We start from the raw sequence: 27,701 nt of genomic DNA on the forward strand, positions 1-27,701 counted from the left end.
CGCTGCCATCACCCACTCTTCCCACGTCACTCCAGGGCAAGGCCAACACAGACTGTAGGATTGGTTCAAGTGCCACCAGCAGTAGGAGACTACACAGCAGCTACAGGGTAGGAGGGAGGCAGCAGTCAGGCAGGCAGACAGCAGGCCAGTGTTGTCGTGTCAGTAGCATATGTGGATGGATGCTGGTGGGTGCAGGGACATCACGCTGACTTCTCCCTGTCTAGATGCTTGCTGTCATGTCTTATTACTACAAATGCCTGTTGTGACTCCGTTACAGACTTAATGCATGAGAGGCTTCAGTGCACCAACTCGACCCCAACTTGGAGTAGATGCATGAACATCCTGTAGTATCAGGCACAGATCACAAGCCCAGCATATAAAACACACACCTTCTTCTATCAATCAGCATTGCAAAGTCAACAATTCAGCCAGCAACTCTATCCAATGTGTATATCCACCTTGCATATTCTATGGACTTTATATCAAGGAAAGGTTTCAATAATAGGGGCAATATTTTCCATCTGGTTTCCATTGAGACATAGTTGAGGCTCCCCTATATCATGTGATGGGTGTGCAGCATTTCAATAGCCTTCCTTGGTCATGAAGTTCATATCCCCTTATCACATTCCCCAGATTATCACTAGTATAATGAACAGCATAAGAGTGGCAGTGTGTAGTGTTGGTTGGCAAGCCCGGTCAATAACCTGCGTATACACTGCTGACAGCATACAACAGCTCACAACACAATGTAGTGTTAACATACATGATCAACACATGTATACTGCAACGAATACATTGTGCGGTGAATATGATATGTATCATCAATTTTGGTTAATGAATTTGAATAATTATTCACCAATACAATATTATAGAGAAGTGAATGACACACAGTATGGAACGTCCATGTTAACAATATTAAACAATAACCACTAATGTCATGCCACTCAAATTTGGTTTGTACTAGTTATAGTCAACAGTCAGTAGTAACCATGTGCGGCCTTGGCAAACTAACATGATTTGCGCTACTGCAAGGCCATCCTTAGGCATCTCAGGACATAAGGGTTCAAATAAAATACAGTAAATAAAAAAAAAAAAAAAACAGAAAAAGAAAAAATTGAAATATTCGTTGATATTTGGTTCTGGAGACCAAGTATAACAAACTGAACTCATGAAGGGCAACGGTTTGTTTTACCGAATTTGCGAGTGAATCATAACAGCGTAAGTGTATACACAATAACAACTGACATTAAAGGAGCCCAATTTATACAAACTACATTTGATTGAATGATTGAGACCCTGGACAGTATTTCTGTGATATCCCAGCATTTCAGGTTGATGTAGGAATAGTATTTAAACAAGCAATGAAGGTAATAAATGTTCATCATTTTGGGGGCACAGGTATGGTGATGACAAATCTGTTTCAAATCAGGTGAATCTATCAAATTCTTAAAAACAAATGATCACACATTTTCTGTCAGCTGAAATTTTAAACAGGTTATAAGAAATAAAGCAAATCAGTGTATGGTGCTCATAATCAAATCATCACAACATGGTCCCATTTATGGACCTCTGTCTGACCACCCATAATTCCCAACCGCTTGGAGAGTTTTGTTTGTTGTTTAATGCTGTACTCAGCAATAATCCAGCTATATGGTGGCAGTCTGTAAATGATCGAATCTGGACTAACATACAGTGGATTACCATTTAACAACACAGACAACACACATGGAATAATATCGCTTTCATATTCCCCTGTCATGCATTTCCACAACACTCCCACAGCCATTAGAGAATAACCTACGGGGTATGAGTGATTATTATATCATTTCCGTCTTTCACGTTATCAGTTCCTTTTTAGACATTATCTCATTTCCTTCAAAGATTTGTGTTTTTTGTTTCTTTTGTTTTGGTTTTGTTTTCTTGTTTTGTTTTTTTCATGAAAATTCTGCAAGGTGCGATTGAGGAAGGAATGTCAGTTGCGTGCAGTAACCAGTTAAACGTTTTATTTGCGCTGCCAGCTATGCACACTAGCAGACAACTGTAGACAGGAGTCGAGTTTAAGAAATTTCTACCAACAAAGTTAAAAGTTCGATCTCAGTTAAGATCACAATCTTAAATCTATGCTGTCTTAAGATCATCTTTGAGAAAGTGGATTAGGGAAATTGTATGGTGATTATAAAGTTGATTGTAGGGGCCTAAGATTGATTGTAACTAAGGCTGCTCTATGCAAGTGAGCCCAGAGCTATATCTACATGTGGGCAAGTCCAAATCAAAATGTGCTCTGACTAGCATTACACAACTAACCGTTAACAGTCTGTGCTGTGAGTATACTTGGACCAGTTTATGCAGGGTTTAAGGGTGGACTGGGTATCTACAAACATCCCAACTTTTTAAACATATGTATGGTGTTCATTAGGGCAGATGTGCAGCCTCATATGGACCTGTTTCATCCCTCACCAAAGATGTCATGCTCCCTGGCCTATCAATCACCTCCTGTCGCTCTAAGCTTAATTTGTTTACAAATATATATTTTGTCAGTCAATGTTTGTGAAGAGTTAAAGCATGTCAAAGAACAATCCATAACATGAACTACAATCCAGGACTAAAGCACACTCCACTCCATATTACCAGTATTCATGTAATATGCATTTAGTATTCATTTCAAATACCATTTCAGGACATCATTTCAGAAATTTTAATAAAATTCATTTTTCATTTTCCAGTTATTTATCTTTCTCTCCCTTTGATACCACACCTTCCAATTAATATGAGTGCAGTTATTGCATTGACAACACTCCCTGCTGACAGGTGGCAGGTGCTTGGTTAAGCCAAGAACAGATGTTAACTGGCGCGGATATATGGCAGAGACCTGCAAATGCAAGTGCATGCAAGTGCACTATACTGCCCCCAGCACATTTATCTGCTTCAGTGTGTCCTGATTGGCAGAACTCTCTGAACAGGTCCATTAAACTTAGACAGTCAGAGAGACTTTACTTTCTTCCACCACACAGAGACACCCTGTTTATACATACATTTCTTTTTCAACCTTGAAAGTTCAGCTAATGGAACTGGCAATTATCATCCACTTTGATAATATATAATAAATGAATAGTGAAAATATCCAAGTATGAGGCAGTGATTTTAGAGTAGTATCAAATTCGAAACACCAGCATAATGAAGATAAGAAATTGAACCACAAAACCATATCTGCCTGACATTTAGGTATGGAATTAAAGAATGACAATAACAAGAAGATAAAAAATGATGACATTAAGGCCAGACAAAGCACAACATAATGATTGATTGTCTATTGTTCAACACTGCACTCAGCAATGTTCCAGCCAATGGTATGGGATCAAGCCTGGACCAGGCCATCCAGCAAATGACATCATGAGCACTGATTTATGAAACTGGGATATAATGACATATACTATCAAACAAGTCCACAAGTATAACCACTGGACAGCATCTGTTGAACACTACAACAATCTTGGGTTGGCAAGACCAGCTTAGAAGTTAAGACATTAAGAGAAAAGGCACTGCACTAAGACATGACATGAACATGCCATTAACCCATGACATTAATGCGTCCCCAAATATGTGGCAACCAAATATCCGAACCAGTGCACATTTCAGATGGTTAATTTTTTATTTAACACAATAGAAATCCCACACTATAGTAATCCCATGGCAGTAAAAACACATTCATCGAAGTAGCAAGCCTTGTAAGTCACCTAACAATTGGCGGATAACAATTTGGAGGAGGGGCATGTACTCAGTCCCCTAGCCGAGTGCTAATATTTTACCTCTTTTAATTATTGATGAGTAAGGTTCTCTGAAGCTGCGTGCCCTGAAGCAAAGTGCAGGTTGCAGTCAACAAGTACGCACCCACCCAATTTCTTGCCCTCTGCTTCTATTAATGACCTCTTCTATTCAATCATTCCTTATTAATGTAATTAGCAGGATGAAAATGTGTTCTTTTTCTGAGATGGTTTGGATGATCTATGTGGTTTTGATACACTTCTACTCTTAACTCAATTACTTTATTTTATATCAAACACTGCTTTCATCAACTAATGGATAAATTTCATTACTGATCAAAAAGATGTTTACACCTTACAACTTTTTATTAGCTGACAGTGACACAAATGTCTTCAATAGAAGTGAGAGCTCATAAAGTAAACCAGTACAGATACAGGCATGAATATTTTTCTTTTCTTTCCTTAAATGGAACAAGACGACTAAGTCATCATTATCCCTCGCTATGGCAAAATACTCTTCATGAATATGTCCACTAGTTGGATGATGATGTCAAATGTTTTGACAAAGTGGAAAATATTTTATTCAGAAATCCAAAACTACCAAAAGGCACCAGTACACCACCAGACCAATCGATGCGCCAAGTTTGGTGAAGAATTATTGAAAGGTTTTACAGTTCTGCTCTGGAAGCGAACACTACAGAAATATATTTTATTCAGAAATCCAAAAGTACCAAAAGGCACCTGTACTCTACAAGATCTATCTTGGTGCAAAGTTTGGTGAAGAAATAATGTACAGTTTTGAAATTCTGGTCTGGAAAAGAACACACCCAGTACCCCACTAGACCAATCTATGTGCCAAGTTTGGTTTAGAAATTAAGTGAACGCTCTTAAAAGTTCTCCTCCGGAATAAAGTACCACCTTCAATTTCAGTCTAAGTTCAAATAGTTGCCATGGAAACACAAAAAACTATTTCATTAAGAATTCCAAAACTACCGAAAGGCACCAATACACAACCATCTATGTGTTCAGTTTTGTGAAGAAATATTGAACATTTTGAAAGTTATGATCCAGAAAAGACAAAATTTGCATGGACGGACAGATCCAGGGACAGAGTCCATTTAGATACCCCCTGCAAAATGCACTGCGGCATTTTCATAAGTGTACGTCGGGGCTTTCTGTGTCCTACAGGTTTTACATAATTTGCCTGTTCATGGTATAAACAGGAGTGATTAGGTATGGTTTTACACCATTTTTAACAATATTCCAGCATACAACACCAGAAATGAGCTTCACATATTATACCCATGTGGGGATTCAAACCCAGGTTTGTGGCATGATTATCAAACGATTTAACCACTGGGTTACCCCACCACTCCATAACAGGAGGTGAAGTAACAGGTACCAGTAAAAACTACACATACCGCAAATGATGAATCTGTATTGAATTTATCTCACTGTCATGCTTCAATCTGTCATTGCAATGAATTAAAACAAGATGCAATATGATAGATAAGGACAATTTGGAGCTCAGCTTGACCCCAATGGGCACATACTTGAGGCAGAATATGAAGGAAGAACAAGCACACTATTTTCTGTGTGGTTGATATACAGAACTTAATTGTCCTTCTCAGAGTATATAGGATATCATTGTGATGACACAAACCAAACATATCTGAACATTCTGATGCAGGGGGAGGATAATTCTTTTGGGCATATTGTAAGGGCATGTATAACTATAGTAAATATTGAGGTAATGAAATCCACAGAATTCTAGGGAACCAAAGACAGTTCTGTCCCTTTAAATGCTACCATTTGCTGCTTTCTGATAAAACAAATTTATATTTTATCAAATGCCAACTCACTTCAGACAAGAGACATTTTGGTCAAGACAATCCAATAACTGACATCAAATGGATCATTTTATGTAACTGTGACTTGTTGAGACACATCAACCATAGTGAGTGCAAGCATCAAATCCTGGTGATTGCACTTTACAAGCATGGGCTGTGCTGAAGATTAACGACAATTTATGAGCCTGCTAACCAACATGTTTTCTAACCTGTCCTCAATGAAACTGAATTTCTAAACAAAGAAAGTTCACTGTGTCCATGTCTTTTGTACGAAGTCAAGTCCCATCAATAAACACCTCATGCAAGAGAGACTCCAGATGGAGCTAAAAGTCAACAACAATGATAAACAATCACATCCCTTAATATTTGATGACATTTTGTCTGTAGACATGGAGAGCTTACTGTTGCAGGCTGCGCATCACCAAGCATGAAAAGTTGTCGCAACACTAACATGCTCCTATACAAGTTCAGTGCATATCACTCATGTTATTTATTCACGAGATTCTATGTCAACTGATGTCAAGAGCTCAATTAAACTTGTCCCCAAACATCGCTTGTTTTAACTTGTTCTCAAAATGGCGAGTATCTTCTATAGAAAGATTCTGCTATGGTTGCAAATCAATATTTGTGTTGCCAGGTAAATCACTAGTTGATAGTATGAGCTCTGACCCACATTGCAGGGCATAGTGACATGCAATGAAGGAGGTCACACATTGTACCATATGATCCTCATCTGAATCAATTTAACACTGATTTTGACAAGATACTGCATGTTATGAGTGAGTGAGTGAATTAAGTTTGACGCCGCTTTTAGCAATATTCCAGCAATATCATGGCAGGGGACACCAGAAAATGGGCTTCACACATTGTACCCATGTGGGGAATCGAACCCGGGTCTTCGGCGTGACGAGCGAACGCCTTAACCACTTCGCTACCCAACCGCCCCTGCATGTTTTGAGATATAGTTCAATAAACTAGAAGTGCAAATATTTTCAATGCAATCGAAAAGATAAGAAATTGACACCCACATCCTGTGATAATTATGTTTGTGTTTCAAACATTCCATAACATTCCAGAGATATCAAGTCATCCTGTAAATGCTGGAACCTGAATGTCAAAAAAATCCTGTGATTGATTATGGTGATGCACAGCACACTCAACACACTTATTCACACTAAATACTTCCTGGCACAAAATGCACTCATTGTCACAGTGCGCTCCCTTTACTCAATGTCATACAGTGTCACCTCCTTACAGAATCACTCACAGTACTTTCTCCTCTCTTAGTGGCACACTGCTTTCAATGCACTCATCGCAGCACCCTCAACTTACTAAATGACACAAAGTGCTCTGCCCTTACTCAATGACACACAATGTACTCTATATACTCATTTTTTGTCACACAATGCTCTCCCTATACTGAATGACACAGTACACTCCTGACTCAGTGACACAGTGTGCTCCTGACACGGTGACACATGGTACTCTCCCCTTACTCAATGACACAGTGTGCTCCAGACAAGCAATGCACACTATACACCTTTTTGTCACACAGTACACTCCCCTAACTCAATGACACAGAGCACTCCTGACCCAGTGACTCACAGTACACTTCCCAAACTAAATGGAACTTCCCTAACTGACTCGGTGACACATGGTACACTCCCCTCAATCAATGACACAGTTCAGTCCTGACTTGGTGACACACAGTACTCTCCCTTTACTCAATGATACAGTGTGCTCCTGACAAGCAATGCAGTCTATACCCTCCATACACTTTTTTCTCACAGTGCACTGTGACTTGGTGATGCACAGTACACTCCTCAATGGCACAGTGCACTCCTGACTCGGTGACACACAGTACACCCCCTGACAAACAGAACACAAACTCAGGACTACAGTCAACAGCTGTTGTTATCACTAATATCTATGTTTCAGCACTGCACTTTCAGACATAAATGGTTCGGTGTTCAACCAACTGTTCAGGAAAAGATAGAGACACATATGGTAATTACCTTCAAAACACTACTCAAGTACAACAAAATAAAAATGACTGCACTCGCACAGCGACACAAATGTAAATATGTTTGAATGGGAGTTTTTGCATGCATGCAAGAGTTTAAACTTGTCAAAACTGTCTGGTTCTTTAGTGCTAGTCCAACTGTTTTCTTCTGTGGTGCAAGTCCAACTATCCAGTTCTTTGGTGCTAGTACAACAATCACGTTCTTTGGAGCTAGTCCAACTGTTTGTTCTTTGGTGCTAGTCCAACGGTTTGTTCTTTGGTGATACTCCAACTGTCAGGTTCTTTGGTTCAAGTCCACCTACCAGGGTTTTTTTTTTTATGATACTTCAACAATCTGGTTCTTTGGTGCTAGTCCAAATTTCTAGTTCTTTTGTGCTAGACCACCAATCTGGTTCTTTGGTGCTAGTCCTACTGTCTGGTTCTTTGGTGCTAGTCCAACTGTCTGATTCTTTGGTGCTAGTCCAACTATTCAGTTCTTTGGTGATAGTCAAGGTATCTGGTTCTTCAGTGCTAAAAAACATTCCATGCCATCACTTAATGTGAATAACCGAAAAAGATTCAGTACCCTGACACTTTAAGTGGAATTGGAATGACATTGGTAAGGGTAAAAACTGTCATTATTCTGGACAGATACAGTATCCCCTTGACTACAGAGCCACCCCTGGATAAGTGGGTGGATAAAACAGAAGGTGGATGAATATATGTGAATATGTGTGGAAGGATGAGTGAGGGGGTGGCCTGGAAGATGAGTGAGGGGGGTTGGTGGGAGAATGAGTGAGAGGGTGGGTGGTAGGATGAGTGAGGGGGTGGGCTGGAGGATGAGTGAGGGGTTTGGTGGGAGAATGAGTGAGAGGGTGGGTGGGAAAAAGAGTGAGGGGTTTGGTGGGAGAATGAGTGAGGGGGTGGGTGGGAGAATGAGTGAGGGGGTTGGTGGGAGGATGAGTGAGGGGGTAGGTGGGAGGATGAGTGAGGGGGTGGGCTGGAGGATGAGTTAGGTTATGTGTGAGAGGACTTAGGAAATACTGAGCGAGATAGTGTGTGGATGGCTGAGGGATGACAGGATGACAAAATGCTTCAAAAATGTCTCACATCACTGTACAAAGCCTTTTGAAAAAAAAAATCCATATAAGTGGCACCAAAGTTTACCTTCCACATAATCCCGAGGACAACTTGGTGCATACTCCTCAACCTGTGTAAACTTGACTGCCACATGGGGCTCTACTCAGCGCATGTCTTGCAGGTGCTCCCTGGCAAGGGAGGCCTAGCTGAAGGAGAGAGTCTCCAGGAACTAATCCAGCTTATCAGTCCCCTCTCTTGACATATCTCCACAATCATACCACCCTAATCTCACTCGTAACTCCAGTAGATCCCATAAACCTTTTACCAAATCTGCATCAAATATTCTGTTGAGTTTTGTATGGATACTGAAAGGCTATCCTCCATATGATCCTTGTCTTAGCCTGTGACTGGTAAAAAGCGTGTTCTAGTATATGTCATTATCGTCATCTGGGTATAAGCACAGATGAGTCATACTTTTTTGCATAAAAGCACTGAAAATTGGCTGTGACTTTTGCTTACAACATGATGGATATGTACAAGTCATGTTAAAGAATTACCCTTTAAATGTATTCCACAGATCCTTACAACATAAATTAATCAATGTATAACAGTATAAGGTAAATGTTTAAATTATGGCTGACTTAAGTCATATATGTATAATATGTGCATTACATAAATGATATATTCATACACAGTCATGATCACTAGCTTAGGTTTGAAGTCCATAAATAACAGTTCAGTCAATTTCAATAAATACTTCGTAAGACTAAAATATCACAAACATGATGCTTGGTGATTAAGTCAACCTAAAAGGCTAAAGAGTTTCAGTGACAGGCAACACATGATGTGTGCAAGGATGCAAGACAACACTGTCCATGCCAGAAAATATTCCCATATATGCCATGTTTTAAATCATGATATCACACCATGTGCATGATGTGCTGCAGGGGAAGCACCATTAAGTGGCACATAGCAGTCATTTATGTAATCTATTTCTGAAGGCAAATCTGTCTGCATCAGATCATGGTTTAATTGTCACTTCAGAGCATATATACCCACCATTAAGTGCCTTGTTTGCTATGTGTGGGAGGGAATGGCCTACACATCTTGGATTTGATGGATTTTTACTATCTGCTATTGTGATGTTGCATTCGTTACACTAGTCCCTCATAGAAGTGGATTCACTGCACACCATCATCACTGGAATCCATCAAACTCACGGCCATGGTGCTTACATCATCACCTTGAACAACCTGTATCCTAAATGTCTGTGGAATCTATCAAGCATGTTATCTAGCACGCCATCATCCATCCTGTTGCATGTGATCCACCCATTATGTGATTTAAAGTCTCAAAATCCACCCTATTGCATGTTATGCACCCAATATGTGATTTAGAACCTCAAAATCCACCTTGTTGCATGTGATCCACCCAATGTATGATTTTAAACCTCAAAATCCATCCTGTTGCATGTGGTCCACCCAATATGTGATATAGAACCCCATCCACCACCCAGTTGCTGGGTCATCCCCCAATAACGTACACATCATGTAATCTAGCACCCCCTGGGCATATACCCAAACAAGGCCCCACCCCGTGCCTGCCTCTACCAGGAACCATATACTGATGTATTTTACACATCCCCAACAAAGAAAACAGGAGTGAGGCATGTGATTAGACAAGGAGCGTAATTCTGTTCCTAGCTGCTAAACCCCAACTCTTGCACTTGAACCACCTTCTCTCAAGCACATCAGAAGCCACACTGACCTTCACCTTGTAAGCCAGGTTTTCAGGGGTTACAGACTTCAAAGATCAAAAACTAGGATGATAATTTCTCAATATCTCTTCTCTGTCCAAGCTGGACTGACAGGTGTGTAAACTGTTGCAGGGTTTCAGAGTACTGCTATTTTCGATGAAGGAATAATGTAAAACCTGGTATATTCTCCTACAACTCATACTGACAATACCAGCATATCCTACACTTGACCACAACTATACCAGCATATCCTACAAGCCATCATACCCCACACTTTATTATTAAAACAATCATATCCTTTACCCCATCATATCAAACGCTGGCAATGAATTATCAAATACCTTACCATCACAAGACCAACATATTTCACAGATACATCCTATCATGTTGGATGCATCATCATAACAATATCCTTCACCTCTTCATGATAAATACTTTCATATCCTTCACATCATCGTGATAATACCATCATATCCTTCACATTTACTACCCCGTGAATCCAAATGTAACATGAACATAGGCTTTGAGAATTCATCCACATATGTGCTGTGAAATCAGGAAAGGACAATATGATGACATGACTGGCATGATCACAACTTTCTCTATGGTCCCAGACTGAGAGTACACAAGTGTACAACCCATCCTGAAAGCACTGCTATCTGATCAAGGCATGCCCTCTACCGCCCCACCAGACTCTCTCGGTTTGGCTGATCTGGCAGTGATAAAGACCTATGCTTGGTTCTTGGGTTAAATAAGTAAAATGCTGCACATGTTTGTTATCATACAGGCAATAAAAGAGCAGCATTATAGGCCACATGCTCCTAAATCTGCAGGCAAACACCACCAGATGCTAAATGGGCGAGGTCCATTTCCAACACAAACTTCACTACAGGCGACTTGAAATGTAAACTGTTCAAAATTATATCATGGAGTAAATGTTAGTTTAATCTTTACTTTTCCACTCCTAAATAATGATTGTTTTGGAGGTCAACTTAAAAACAAGCACGTGAATCATAATAGCTACAATTGGCTCATGAGTACAAACTTGCAAACATAACTTCCTCCAGAAGCAAAATGAGAAACGTTTCAAATCCCTGCTGCTTAACTGTATCGGTGAACTGGATGTATCTAAAACAGGAAATAGGTATATTCTGATCTATTTCACCGATATTCTCCAGTTGCCATGAGTTACAAACAAGCAGAGATTAGATTTCTTGTCTTGAGAAAACAGTCAAAGAACTATTATCCTTGTTCATTTTGGTGTACAGAACTTTCCACACAGGAACTTTGGCTACAAGAAACTTTCCCCACAAGGAAAACTTTCCCCATACGAACTTTGTCCACAAGAGCTTTCACCACTGAACTTTTCCCCATAGGTACACAGGAACTTTCTCCATAGGATCTTTTCCCACAGGAACTTTGCCCACAGGACCTTTTCCCCATATGAACTTTTCCCACAGGATCTTTTCCCCATAGCTACACAGGAACTTTGCCCACAGGATCTTTTCCCCACAGGAACACAGTAACTTTGCTCACAGGATTTTTCCCCATGGGAGCACAGGAGCTTTAATTCTCAACAGGAACTTTGCCCACAGGATCATTTCCCCATACGTACACAGGAACTGTGCCTACAAGGAACTTTGCCCACAGAACTTTTCCCCATAGGTACACAGGAACTTTGCCCACAAGGAACTTTCCCCACAGGCACACAGGAACTTTGCCTACAGGAGCTTTCTCCACAGGAACTTTCCCCCATACATACACAGGAACTTTGCACACAACATTTTCTGCAAGAGAGAACTAGCATAAAATATGGAATATGTACACTGACAGTCAAAACAAGAACAGCACTTTGCTATTCATTCTAATATACTGAGAAACTGGTGAAAACACATAACCGAGTCTGATATGAATAAGAATAAAACAAGGCATGAGATGAAATCAAATGTTATTATTTTTTTTTAAAAAGCCCATGGAAAACAACCTTCAGTACACTGAAGAAGAAATGCAATGGTGTCAAAGGGACAAGTACTGTGTCTTTCAAACTAAGGTACCCACATATCAACAGTTAGTATCTGGCCTCTATCAGCCCTGGTACAACCATGGATACGCTGAGGCATAGAGTCACAGAGATGAGTGATAAAACGCCATAGGAACAGTTCCTCCATTCTTGATGCAAGACCAAAGTCAAATCTGCAATGGTGGCTGGTGGTACTGGACACTCGCCTTCCCAGTTTGTCCCAGAGGTGCTCAATGGGATTTAAGTCTGGTGAATATGTGGGCCAGTCCATCACATTGATCCCAACTTGTTGAATGACGGCTTGTGTCACTCTTGGGACATGGAGACGAGCATTGTCATGCTGGAAAATCAACTGATGTTGATGTCGTTGGTGATGGCACAGCAAAGGAATGACTTCAGCCCATAGAATTTCATCCACATAGCACTGTGCTGTGAGATTGCCCTGGATAACATGAAGATCACTCTGGAAACCTGCGTTTACTGCTCCCCAAACCATCATACTGCCACCATCAAATTGATCTCACTGTCTCACACATGCATTGGCGTAACATTCACCATGTCACTGATAAACCTGTTCTCTTCCATCAACAAAGGAAACACAGTACCTTGACATGTCGGAGAACACAATTCTACAGAATGACGCCTCATGCAATGCACGTGCATTTCCTTTTTCACAATCACATTGCATTATCAACATAATGAGGAGAAGTTGTGTTTTAGCAACTATGCCTGTTTCTGACAACATGGAGTGGATTTGAACTCAGACAATACGACAAAAACTAGTCTTTCTTTAAGCACTTCAAACGTTAGCTACCTCATTTTCTTTTGGTATATTAAGAAAATTAACAGCCTAAAAAAGTCCTCTTCAGTATACATTAAACCATTGCTGATATTCAGTACACACCTCATTGTTTCAGTTCAGTCTAATAGTGACTCCAATTATACTTTTTGAAGTATAATAGTCGCTATCCTCATCCTATCTCATTGGCACTGAGACTACAAAACACTCATCCCATCTGTGACATCTTCACTATGCAGAAATGGTAGAGCATCTAACATCCCACAAAAGATATTGATGTCTTTGTCAGCTGAAATGCAACTGATGTTTGATCTCTTTTAAAACAACATATTCATGAGCAGGCTATTAAGGTGGGTGAGTAGTAAAGTAAGTGTTTATTGTAATTAGAAACAGAGATACAAACAAGCAAAGAAGGCTTGGTGAAGTGCAATTAATGTTTGAACACATCCTGAGGCAAGTATTAAGATTGGCGAATATTAAAATTTAGATTGTGAGCAAAGTTCCTCCCCTGTAAAAATTGTTGTGGACAAAGTACCTGGATTCGTTCATTTTACATGCAAAAAGTCTTAAGTAAAATTGTTTTTCTGTATATGACTAAAAATATTCTCAATGATGTAACAACCAATAAATGCCACTGTCACTCGCTCTCTCTTCTTGAATTGATTCTGGGAAGTCAAAACAAAAACTGCTGAAAACGACTTCCCTTCTAACAAAAACCCATGATTACTTTCAAACTACACCTTCCACAGAAGAATTCTAAACCTATTTTGATCGTTTTTAATCTTGTTATCAGGAGATTTTATTGAAATTACTGCTGACATCTGGACTACAGAGCCCATGTAATGTCTTCTAAAACCCAACAATGGCCTTGCATAGTTAAGTGACAGCATTGCCTCACACTGGTGACAGTTTTCACATACTGTTTTGCTCAATAAGAAAAAACTTGTTAAACACCTGGAGCGTGGGTTACACAAACCTATCACAATGGGTAAGTGTCAAGGGTAGGTAATTACCAAGGAACTGGTACATACACAGAGGTCTTGTTCAGGCAGGTTCACAATGACATAGCAACGTAAGTGCCATGCCCTTTGGTAAATACCAGGGAAAATAAACACAGTGAACAACCTGCCTCTATCACCTATCCAAATGTCAGCCAGCACAAGGAGGTGCACAATCATGGTGACATTAAACTGATGCATGCGGAGCGGATACAAGCCAGGCTTGGTACAACCTGTCATGATGGCTGCACCGTGGGCTCGATGTGCAGATGGATCCTGTATGGCACTGCATGGGGGGCGCTCTGCTAATATCAAAGACTACAGATTCAATATAGCCCGGTCATGGGGTATAAGACTCACAAAGGAAATGCCACAGATTTCTTTCCATTTTCTTCATCAGCTAACTTGAATAAATCATCTGTAACAAATACTGACGGCACCTAGGTGAAAAAATGCTTGCATGATGAAAAGATTGGATTGGATGAAAAGACCCACATAATTTTTCATAAAATTTAGTGGAAGTTAAGTATTTACTTGCCATTGTACCCCACGCTAAACATCAAACATCAAATGATCCTGCAAATGTATGATCTAAACAGCACTGTAAACACCGTTGGCATGTAACCTTTTGATTATTTGGTCTTATGGTTGTAAGTGCAGCTTAGAGATATAGAGCCTTGGTTAGTGCTATCATGCAGAGATTGTACTACCACTTCAAACAGTTGTTGGTTTCAGTAACAAGACTGGTCACACCTGTAATGTGGGGGACTGGGAGGTGTGTGAGACATTCTCAGTGACAGTCTGAACCATGGTCATTATTATCAATCCAACAATCTGATTCAAGCAGAAACTGAAACTATGGTGACCTAGACTTGCAAGGGCTGCATTGGGTACATTTGTTCCTGGGTCAGTATGACAAATCACCAACTATTGGAAATGACTATACTTAAGAGAGTTGTTCCCCTTGCTCAAGATGTCTTGTACAGGTTCTACAACCCTAACTTTTGTCACCAGGTCCAAGCACCTGCCAACATTACTATCAACAATGTATCTTAGCATTAACACCAATACTCCCAGTGATCTATTTCACTTACTTGTTGCATTTCAATAAAGCTAAATCAGTTACCAAAACACTGCAAAACTATTTTCAAAGATATTTCTGTGTATTTTCTTCTTAAAATCCCAATCCATCTATCAACCAAGTCTGTTCGATCCACAGACTGGCAGACTGATGAAATATACATACTTTTTGAGGGCCTTTACATCTTACCAACCCTTGTGTCCACTTTTATATACTTAAGGCACTGTCAAACACCAGCGAACATTAAAACAAAACCAATCAAATGTTAGAAGTCCTAAATGTCTGTAAATCTGAACCAGTTTTCAAAGTTTCAATTTACTTCAAAATGAAACTGAAGAAATCTAACAGTAAATGTAAATATTGTTGTCTCATTCAAGAAGGACCAGTTTTACAGGGGCATTTCTCTGGAAAAGAGTTAAGATATATAATGATATTTGCTTCATTTTCGCTTCTGTTTCACAGTCACAAAAACAAGAAGGTTCAAGAACAGTGAGACAGACAAGCAGGGACAGAATATGTATGATAAAAATACATTGTACCAAAATATTGAGTTTTCCAAAATCGTGCATATTTTCATCTTATAATCTTATAAATTCTTTAATCAACTACTGACACTTGTGACTTTAAAAAGGTGAAATTATTCATGAAAAGTTTATTGTATATGTGTGTATTTTTCATACATTATGATCACACCAACATCCATGAAAATGGCACATGACTACAAAACTGGGGCCATATACCCCTGTAATACATAACATAGTGGTATGTATCACTGATATTGCAAAAATGATATCTGTCATTGTCAATTTCTTGTAAAGGATCACAGGCCTAGTGCTTAAAACATTTGCTTCATAAAGACCCAGGTTTCATTACCCCCACGTGACAATGCTTGAAAAGTGGCATGAAGCCTAGACTAACTCCAAAATGAACACATTTCACAGAAACAAATGTCATGTTTAAAACAATAAAACCAAATGAAAAAGAGCCATGAGACTTTCTTCATTGTCAGAAACTGTGGAAATCTTGACTTGACAAATTTTGACTTGCATGTGCTTTCTTTGATACATTTTCAAGGTCTGTATCACAGCCATACTCACTCACTCACAGAAATGTGTGCCCATAAATAGCAAGGATCATAACAAACAGTTCAACATCAATAAAATAAACAGGTTTGTTTTCGATCTTTTTCCATTCACAATAATAAATATTATCCAGGTCGCAATGTGCCCATTTCCTCCCCGGGTCTGATTCTATCTGGCCGCCAGTGGAACACAGATCAGCCCTTCCTTGGTATGTTGTCTATTCCTGTGTCACCTGTAACTGTTAATGGAGACAAAACAGCAGCCTTGAACTATGTGTAATGGTGTTGGGTGTCAATTAGCGCTACTTTCTTGTACATAGGATCACTAACGATGACAGGTCGCTGGAAATAGACAATTTTCCCCTGGCCACTGAATACAGATACCAAATAATTCCTGGCAGAACAGCAAACGGAGGATGCCATTAATTCATAAATATCTGCAATACACAAAGGTCCTTGAGGAGATGAACTGCCAGCTGTCAGACAGATTACCTTGGCCACCATTGTTAACACAAACCAACAATTTATGTTAAAATATTATTTTCAAAGACATACAGAATATTTGACATATATTATCTGCAGGCATCCTATCTTGATGAAATCTCTGAAACCTCAAAGAATTTTGTTATTGGTTAACTCAGCAACGATCATGTCTGATTCTGACAATGGAGACATGATACTGAGTGACAAAGAGGAGGAGGGTTTAGGTACTATCACAAGCAGTCAACCAAATCACCAAGCCTGACCTTCCAGTCTGTTATATTCCTGTGTGGGGATTTAATCAAGTAACCCTACTTGCTGAAGCCAACCAAAAAGATCCAGCTTAGGACTCGTCTGCAACAACCCATGCTTCTCGTAAGAGGCAACTAACGGCATTCTGTGGTCAGATTTGATGACTTGTCTGACACATGTCATCGTATCCCAATTGCATACATCAATGCTCATGTTACTGATCACTGGATTCTCTGATACAGACTCCATTATCTACAGACTGCCACCATATAACTGGAATATTGCTGAGTATGACATTAAACAATACTGGTGTCTGGATAATCACCCAATGTAGGTATTCGACAAAAGTGAGGACACAGGTTGCAATGTTTTATGGAATACTGTGTTAACTTAAGTTCGAAAAGTGGACAAAGTGTTGTGAAAATAAGATCAACATGAACAAGGTCACCTGAATTGACTGGTGTCTGTGCATTCCCCCAATGTAGTCTGTCACCGAATTTGAAGACATTGGGTACTACAGTTCATGTATATCGTTATATCGTTAACATGAGTTTGAAGAGTGATCAAAGAGTCATGGTGACCTTGAAAATAAGGTCAAGATCACCTGAATCGACTGGTGTCTGCGTAAGCCCCCAATGTAGGCTGTCACCGCATTTGAAGACTTTGGGTGCAACAGTTCATGAGATATCGCACTAACAAGAAACAGGATGTAAGCACATACAGACGGAGCCCAATACATAGTCCCCCATTGCGTGATGCGATGGGGCACAACAAACCAGTCAACCAATGTTATGCATTTAACAAGCTCACTGCTACTACTACTGCTATTATTCTATTGTTCCATGGATACTTTCAATAAACTTAGAATATTGGACATTCTATCTTTAACTTATGAAAAAGCTTAACAAGAAAACAATATCACTGATTCAGTCTGTGTTCCAGTTATCCTAACAACTCTTCACAGCACCTGACACATTAACAAACACGAGCATCCCATTCTTAAACCACATCATCTAAGGCAATTAAATATCACAGTAGTTTCAAATTTTTAATTCATTTCAAAACCAATTCAATTTCATCACAGCTGCCTGAAAGTAATCAATAAAAAGTAACACTGCTCCAGCATTGCCTTTTCAATGCTTGTTAACTTCTTTTAAGTCTTATCAAGTGTTAAGAGAGTTTTTATCCTGGAAGCCTGTGTTATTTCAAGATACAATCAGAGTACAACACTTTATTACTTTAGCAACAGACTAGTGAAGGCACAGGGCTTCCCGACTCCTTGGTTTACCTGCTGCCTGTTGTCAAAGGCTGAGCTTAAAGAGCACACTGATGGATAGCTCTCTCGACTGCCTTCATCCCAGTCTTATTATTGTAATCACCCACCAGCTGATCACAAGATGGTATTTTTTACAATGCATATTTACGGTAGGTCAAAGCGGATGAAAATTAATCAGGAAGATGAAGTATTACCAAGCCAGACAAGCTTTGATACAGAAATGATACAGCCTTTCTCTTGTTATATTGATTTCATGAACCAATAGTGAAATCCAAGGGAAGCCAATTAATCTGGTAGAAATACACTGTGAGATTTAAACAGTTGTTGGTTAATTGGATGTCACTGACCTTGTGATATAAGGGTTATCAAAGAATGTTAGAACATCACTGATAAAATAGGTGCTTGTTCATATATCACAAGATCAGTAAAGAATGTGGGTGTCTTGGCTCATCATAGAAAGTGTAGGTCCTTGCTGATGAAGTAGATGCTTGTTACTGTCAACTGAACACTGAAGATGGATTCTTGGGTCATCATGCAAAGTGTAGGCCATCAGTGATGAAACAGGTGCTTGTTACAGACACTAGTAATAGAAATTGGCTCAAGTCCTGAATAGAAACTTGACATTTTGAGAGATTTGCTATTATAAAGACTAATGAACTAAAAATGTCAGCTTCTGTTGCTGTGTTGCATGAAAACTGAAGAATCTGCATGGACTGGGGCACTGTGCCATCACTGACAAATCAGGTGCTTGTTTCTTTCACATGAACTGAGAAGAAAGATAGGACTTTAGGTCATCAAAGAGAGGCTCATCACCAACAAAACATGTGCCTGTCTCTCTCACATGGACAGAGAAGAAAGATGGCATCTTGGGTCATCAAAGTGTAGGTCAAGACTGACAAAACAGGTGCTTGTTTCTCTCACATGAACACTGACAAAAGATATGGCACATCTATCATCATGGAAAATGTGGGTCATCACTGATGAAGCAAGTGCTTTTTTCTCTCACATCAACAGTGACGAAAGATGGCACATTAGGTCAAGTTACAAATGAGTGAAAATTCTCTAATTTTCTATTTAATAAAAAGAAAGACTATGGAGTCTATGTGCCTGCAAAGATCCTCTTGAAGGCAAGTACAGACTCAAGGTCCCAGATACATTCCATAACTACAGGGCAGTCTCAGAGCCAACAGTATTCTTGTGTTATATTTAACCATCCGCTCTCTGCAAAATCTGTACCTAAGCAACTCAAAATGAATTGTGTAACAGTGATCTATTTTCTGTATTTTGTACAGACATGAGGCTTATCTGGAGCTCCGCACATGACAGATGGAATTTCCTGCCCCGGAGATGGTTTGTAACATCTCACAAGCATACAACAGGAAATGGCTAATGTCAGGGAAGATGTAGTACAAATTGATTCTTTTTTATAAAACTAGATGAATGAGGAAATTCTTGTGATTACACCGCCCCCTCAGAACTTTCAAGATGTCACATGCCAAGTCCCTGCTTCAAGAAAGCATGAAACAAAGATTGTTTCATGTATGAAAAAAATTGGACCAGAGTACATCAAGATTCTCATAAACATTCAGAGCTTGTGAAATTTTGGTGCACAGCAGCAAGATATTGAGTGAAAATTGGTATAAAATTTAAGTTTCAATTTTGCAGTTTCAGTTTGCACCAGTGCCAATTCCAAAGTGCTCGAATTGAGCCCTGTTACACCTAGAATGGGAATAAGTCAATGAGTGAGTTTGGTTTTTTCACTGCTTTAAGCAATATTCCATCAATATCATGGAAGAGTACACCAGAAATTGGTTTCGAACATTGCATTCTTTGTGTGGAATCAAACTCAGGTCTTTGGCATGACAAGATAACACTTTAAACACTTTGCTACCCACTGTGACCTAGAACAGAATAAGTAAAGGCAACTATACATCTGGAAAGGAAATGTTGGATGGAATACAAAGATACTTGTCGTTTTATTGAATAAAACTTTGTGGACAAAGCATATTTTCTGCTTTCCGTGTTTAACAGTAAAAGAAGAAATAATTCAAGGTCAATAATTCTATGATAAGCATTTTCAATTGTTGATGATACCAACACCCGCCCTATGTCCCTAGACAGTCAAGACACCACAGATGAAGCTCTCGTTGAAATCACTTGATGATAGTTTGAAAGCACAGCACTTTTAGGACTTAGCGAACAAACAGCAATTACTGTTGTGAAATATCCAATAATTTTGATTTATCTTGGGAGACGTACTTGAGAGGCCTGTCAGACAGGAGAAAACTCCATTTGTTAAATCCACCTGATCCAACTTGGTAGACAACACACAACGAAAACCCAAGGACGTTTTCCTAAAAAAGTCATTTCTTCAGAACAAACTAAGTTCATCAAAGCATTGCATAGGATGGGTTTGACATTTTACGAAAATAATGTACTTTGGTGCTCCCCGGTCCACTGCTCAGACAGTGCTAATCAGCTTATCGTAAACTAAATGTGTCTCGTAAAAACATCAGCAAGTTCCTCATTGGAAATTGCTATCTCTAGTGCAGAAAACCCATCCATGGCAAAGATGGGAAGTGGGAAACATTTAAAGCTACCCTATCGTAGACACAGTAGACATACACATTAGACATACTCCTAATAAGTACATCAGGATACCCTTTTTAACAATCACAGAAGGGACTGTATCACATCTTGTGCATCTGTTTCCCTCAACATGATAGAGCCCCTCCTTCTGGAACAGAAATTAGCCTGAGTAATCGAAAGAAGACATACAAATTCTCGCGCAATAATTGAGAAAGCATGCTTTCGATGCAGTGACGCAAGCTGTGCCCCTGACCTTTCTGCTACTTGTCAAGAAATTTATCGGCATCTGTCCATGAGCTTGTCTAATAATAAGAGCCGTTGGTCATATGGTAATGACACTGCCTCGTTCACTCCTCAGAATCAGCTAACGAGAATGGAAAATTACTTTCCGCATGGCTCTATCTCATTCTGAAATGTATATCTTTTAAACATCACTTGATCTGAGGAGAAACAGGAATGTTTCCTGTTGTGGCATGAATATCACAAGAAACCACATTTTTGACACAGTTTATTTCCTCAAATACAGTTTGGGATTTGTATTGAGTACTTAAACTTGACATACTTGTAATGAATGAGCAATTATTTCTGGAAAAAATAGTTTGGAGACATGACTCGTGTCTTCCATGATGGCCAATTTCTGTTCCTACAGATGTATAATTATACGAATAATTCATAAAATGCACCTAGACCACAAATGTTTTAACATTTACAGCTTCAACTTGTTCTGTGGTAGACTTCACTTCAATACTGGATACAGGCATGATATAAGACTATACTTGGAAACAGTTTGACATAACACTATACTTGGAATCAGAGGATACCAAACAACCTTTAATACCATTTTTATTATAGAAATTAATGATTCGGTATCCGCAAAATAAACTGATAGACACTGTGGTGAAACTGCCTGCAGTGTGATGACTCTTAGTTTCCCAAGTCAAGCAAGGTCTGGTACAACAGCATTAGCATTGTGATGTCGTAACCATTATGATGATGTACAATATGAAACTTGTGTAATATTGACATAAAAAATATTATGCTACAGTATCTTCCATGGGCGAGTTGACGACTACACATGTCGTGAGAGGCGACTAACGGGATCGGGTGGTCAGGCTTGCTGAATTGGTTGACAAGTCATCAGTTCCAAATTGTGCAGATTGATGCTCATGTAGTTGATCACTGGACTGTCTGGTCCATACTTGATTTTTTACAGCCATATAGCTGGATTATTGCGGGGTGCGGCATAAAACTAAACTCACACATTCACTCCATGGGCGAGTAATAAAGGGTGGTAAAACACTATACTTGGATACAGGTATGCTATAGTGCCAAACATGGACCTGGGCAATATAACACCATACATGGACATTGATGCTATATGCTAGCAAGTACATCTGGTAACCTTTATATCTATACCTGCAATTCAATACTCCTTTCATTTAGCTCCAATACTTCTCCATATTCATCCAGGCTATTGTATTGCAATGACATGGAATGTGAAGAGAGATTTGTGTGGTCAGATGACATGGTATCAAAACTACAAAGTAATGAGGCACAACAGACAGATCCCTGGCATGGTAAATGTCATTTAACTCACATTGCACGAGATAATATTTTACCACATGGCTACAAATAGGATTCCACTCAAAACCTAGTGATACAATTTTAAACCATAATCAAATAACATTTCCGATATGTTTCTGCAAGTCTGCGGAGGAATTGTAATTGAGTTAGTCACCCTCCACATGAATAAAACCAAGCCTGATCTGATCTTGCTGTCAAAACTCAGCCTTTAAAGAACAGGGTTTTACGGGATGCAGGATTCCTGCGTATTGGACACAGAAATTTGACGGAGGAACCCCAAACTAAAATCCAGTCAGTCTTTATGGACACATTTGATAATTATTATACAAAAGATTACTCAAATGATACATATGGTTGTCTGTTTCCCAAATTCAGTGGCTTTCCGCTTGCTAATCGAATGAAAGCATGGGAAATACATCAGTTTTCGAGGCTTTCTATAAATAACATGTGAGGTAATTTGTTCAATGGCAAGTGTCGTTCGAGAGCTCTAAACATTGCAATATCATTGTACGATTGCCAGGAGTATTTTTGCTGTTGTAAGAAGTGATTTTACTGGATAATTATTGGTTTCTAACGACGCTTATTGCCCGCAGTTTGCTATAAGGATCGTGATTGGTATGTATCAGCAATGGCGATCGTGCTCATAAATGAAAACTTATACATTCGGATGACAGTTTGGGGTAAAATTTCGCTATTCTGAATGTGATAGGTAAACCATAACATATAATGGAACTTGGTGGACATATCGTGCTTGGTTATGAACTGTGACAAAAATGTTTCACGCATACATTTTAGTATTACATTTGTGATCAAGCATTTGGGGTGACGAAAACCGAGATGTCAAATTACACTGTTGATAATATAGTCATTTGAAACTTAATAAGTGTTTTCAGACATTGTGAAAAGTGATAGACTTGATAAGAGAGTCATAGGTTAGTTGGGTTTGGAAACTTATATATCACTTTGATTCTACTACTGCCTGGTCGGTTTACCGGCCTACAGTGTCAGGGGACTCTTGACGTCTAGGCCGTTTTTCTGGCCTACAGTGTTGAATGTATTGTCACTATGTCAGTTTCTAACTAAAGTAACTATATTATAACAAAATCATTATCAAAATGGGAAGTGTCCATGATCATTGATTTCATGCATATCTGAGTTTGATGGACTCCCAAATTTGGAAATGGGACTCCCAAAACAATATGCCATGAGTCCCCAGGACTCCCAGATTTGAAGAGCTATGTAAAACCCTGAGAGTATTCTAAGGTTCATCCATCATTATGTATGGCTAGTTTTCATATGTTGTATATGGCTAGTTATGTTGATTTGTGTATGGCTAGTCTCCTACTTGGTATATGGCTAATTATATTGTATTGTATATAGATAGATATCTTGTCTTATATATGGCTAGTTATCATGTGTTCTAATGTTATAGATCTTGTGCGTGCAGCATTACAGCATGTCAATCCACCACTATGAAGAACTTTTTTGTAGGGCTCAAATAGGGAGAATTACATGGTAATAGTTACATGCATATCCTTGCCTCCTTTCTTGATAGAAAACATCACATACCTGAGCATAAGGGTCTGTCCTGTAGATCCCTGGGTAAGGGTGTGTACCAGACCCCATCCCTGCATATCTGGGTGCTGACTGTTCCTGGGGGTAGGCGTACGCTCCCTGGGTGTTGCTGGGCCCCCCACGCTGTATGTGGTGGGGTGACGTAGGGCGGACACGTTTGTACGGAGACGAGGCATCATGGGGAGGAGGCCCACTTAACCCCCTGAAATAAAGAACAATGTGTCAGTTGGGAGTGAGTGAGTTGTTGTTTTACGCAGCTGTTAGCAATATTCCCACAATATCACAGTGGGAGACACAAGAAATGTGCTTCACATATTGTACCAATGGGGGGAATCAAACCAAGGTCTTCAGCGTGTGAGCGAATGCTTTAACCACGAGGCTAACCCAATGCTCTGTGTCGATTAGGAAATCATTAAGTACAAATATTTGGATATTGAACATACTGCCTTTGAAAGGTAAATTTCAGGAGGAACTCTTTAGTTTGATTATGACTGAAAACAATTCTTTTAACAAATATAAAGTATAACACAGCATCATCAATTTTTGGTCCTGTTTCCTGTGAAAACGAAATCATTTAAGCTCTTGTTTGTTGTTTATTTCCACACTCAGCAATATTTTAGTTATATATGGCAGATGGACAAAATGACTGACAGCATTAGTTGAATATCAGGGAAAGGAAAATTGTTATAACCAATCTGTGAATATTTACAGACATTTGTTGCAGACTTGGGCCAAATACCTGGTCGAGATAAATCTCTGTATTAACATTTAGTACACAGAAATTCATCATGTTTGATAGCAACCTTTGTTATGAAGCAGCCAATCCCACTGAGATACCAAGATCACTCCAACACTGGAAGTCATTTTTGCAATACATCTGTAACCATGGTAACACCCTTGTCATGGTAACTTAGTCCAAATATAGGTCTCACCACAGCCTATTTCTGTGGCAAAGGATCAGTTTGACAAAAGAGAAGCATACAAAGTAGAATAAGTCTGGCGATAGATCAGAAACAGATTCAGATCTATTACCATATTACAAATGCTTTATAATGAACAGTAATAATATTCTTGTCCACACTGGATATCTTTCATGTTCTTTATCATCATGACATATTTTAACATTTCCTTCAATATTATAATCACAAACTTAACATTAATGGCTTTCTCATTTACAATGATATTGAGATCATCTCTCATTGTACATATCTCTCTGATTGTCCCTTACTTCTGTGAGAAGCAAAATAACCCTCGAAATCTATTTGTAATTTCATCTGTGGAGTTTTATCTGACATTTCTGTAGACATGGGCCAAATCTAGAACTCTGAGAACACCTAGTAAATGTCTTAAATTAGAGACATCACTGAAAGCACTTCCTTTGTCATGGAGGCAACTAGATGTAGACAGCATAAACACCGGCAATCCTGTCTTGTTTCTAGCATGTACAACAACATTAGATAAATCAATGTCACAAGAAATTTTTAAAAGACGTGCATCCAATCTAATTTTAAAAATGAAATAAAACTCAAGAGTGAAATCCCAGAATGACTTGTCATTGTTCCATTTATAGAACCTTCACTGATGCTTTGTCCAAATCATCTGTGTTGCATTAGAACTAATGCATGATTAATTACGTAAATAGGCCATGTAAAACAGTGTGCCTCCTTCATACTGTTGTCATTGCAAGCATGTAACATTAGCAAGAGCAATACCTGCCATGTATTTCATTTAACATGCACAAGACACATAAACTTGGTGCTGTTACATCACAGGTGAACAGTCTCTTAAATTATCTATGTTTCAAACCAGTACATCGCACATCACTGAATTATCAAAAATTTAGAACTGTATGGTTCCATTTATGCCTGACAACAGTTTGACAAGAATCTGAATAGAAACAAAACTCTCTTGATAAAAAGAAGTTGTTATCTATACAGTTTGTTCTATATTGTTCTTCTCTACTTCTGAAATGTCACTCAAAGAAGTCAGACTACAATTTACTGACCATGACTTTATATTGCATGTTTAGCAATACACAAGCAACACCACAGCAGGGGACGTCAGAAATGGGCTTCATGCACAGTACCCATGTGAGGAATTAAACCACGGTCATGATGGTGTGATGAACAAACACTTGAACCATTAGGCTACCCCATCTCACCTTTTTGAAATTTACAGGACAAACCAAACATGGGAAAGTGGGATGTCTAAATGGGAAATTTCACACACTGGGCACATGGACATACAGCGATGGGTGGAACATGACAGGAGCAATATTGGGTATTATTACCTACGAGGGTGAAAATATCAGGGTTTTTATTTTTCATATGATGCTCTAGAGAAAAACATCATGTGACAGGACGTTATGAACAATGCCAGAACATTTCTTCTATAACATTGTGCTTTACATATGGGAACCACATGTAGCCATCCTATGTTTGAAAGTAGATTTAGGTTTATTTTCCTCAAGTTGATGACTTCTTTATAAACAGAATATTTTATTCATGCCCATATCATACAATGGCTATGAAACTTGTGTCTAAATATTGGCATATCCCTAGATCTCACTAGAGTGACAACATGAGCATCGATCTGTACAATTGTGAACTGATGACAAGTGTCAACCAAGTCAGCGAGCCTGGCCACCCGATCCCATTGGTCACCTCTTACAAGCACAGTCGCCTTTCATGGCAAGCATGGGTTGCTGAAGGCCTATGCTACCATGCGACATTCAAGGGTCTCGATTTCACTAGAGAGAATACCAACATTTAAGCACTTGTGTTGTTGTCATAGTATGACAAGGGTACTCATACAATATCCTGTTATGTCTCCTTCATGACTATAATACTTGTTACGTTCTGATGTGTAAGTATGTGCAGGGGGTGGGAAAGGCTGGGGCAGGGGCCATTTTGCACATAAGAATGAAAAATGGCCCATTAAAATTTGGAAGTTTACTATTGATACAAGGGCAGTGATCCATTCAAAATTCAGGAAATGGCTAATATTGCTGAAAATGACCCACTGTCAAAGTTCTCTTTCCCAATCCCTCCATGTGGATGTTGTGAATGGTTCTGGTCAAGATGTATTCTTGTTACAGAGTTCACTGAGAACCTGTCACACAATTTACATGGGATACCCCGTTCACTAAGTCTTAGACATGTAGTGATTCACAGACTCTGAACCAAAAAGACCTTGTTTTGGACCCTCCCTGCTAAGTTTCATGATCTCATATCACAGAGCACTAAGATGACTGTAAGTCAGTAAAGTTACCTTAATGCAGTGTTAAAGAATGAGAGTTCAGGTGAGCCTTAGTAAAGGTTGCCTCATGAAAGAAGCCTCAGGTAGACATCCTTTGGTATTACACAGGCAACAAACAAATCACATCCAATCTGCCCAAGACAAACTAGTGATTGACATCATGAACATACCCCAAATTGTAAAGGTTTGATGGCACGCTAAGATCTAAGTCTCCATGCCTGACCCCAGCTCCAAACAAACAATTCATTTCGTTGCTTCT

General features: G+C 39.2%; 1 protein-coding gene across 2 annotated transcripts in view; it reads right to left on the bottom strand.

Annotated features, from left to right (window-relative positions):
• Window positions 1-27,701, bottom strand: part of LOC137256304 (nuclear receptor corepressor 1-like) — a 99,081-nt gene that overhangs the window by 43,285 nt on the left and 28,095 nt on the right. For both annotated transcript variants that reach the window (XM_067794067.1, XM_067794057.1), the window contains exon 2: window positions 24,179-24,386. In XM_067794067.1, the coding sequence (XP_067650168.1) occupies window positions 24,179-24,386 (208 nt within the window). The remainder of the gene's footprint in view (window positions 1-24,178; window positions 24,387-27,701) is intronic.

Source organism: Haliotis asinina, chromosome 1, assembly GCF_037392515.1.
Source record: "Haliotis asinina isolate JCU_RB_2024 chromosome 1, JCU_Hal_asi_v2, whole genome shotgun sequence".
NCBI lineage: Eukaryota > Metazoa > Mollusca > Gastropoda > Lepetellida > Haliotidae > Haliotis > Haliotis asinina.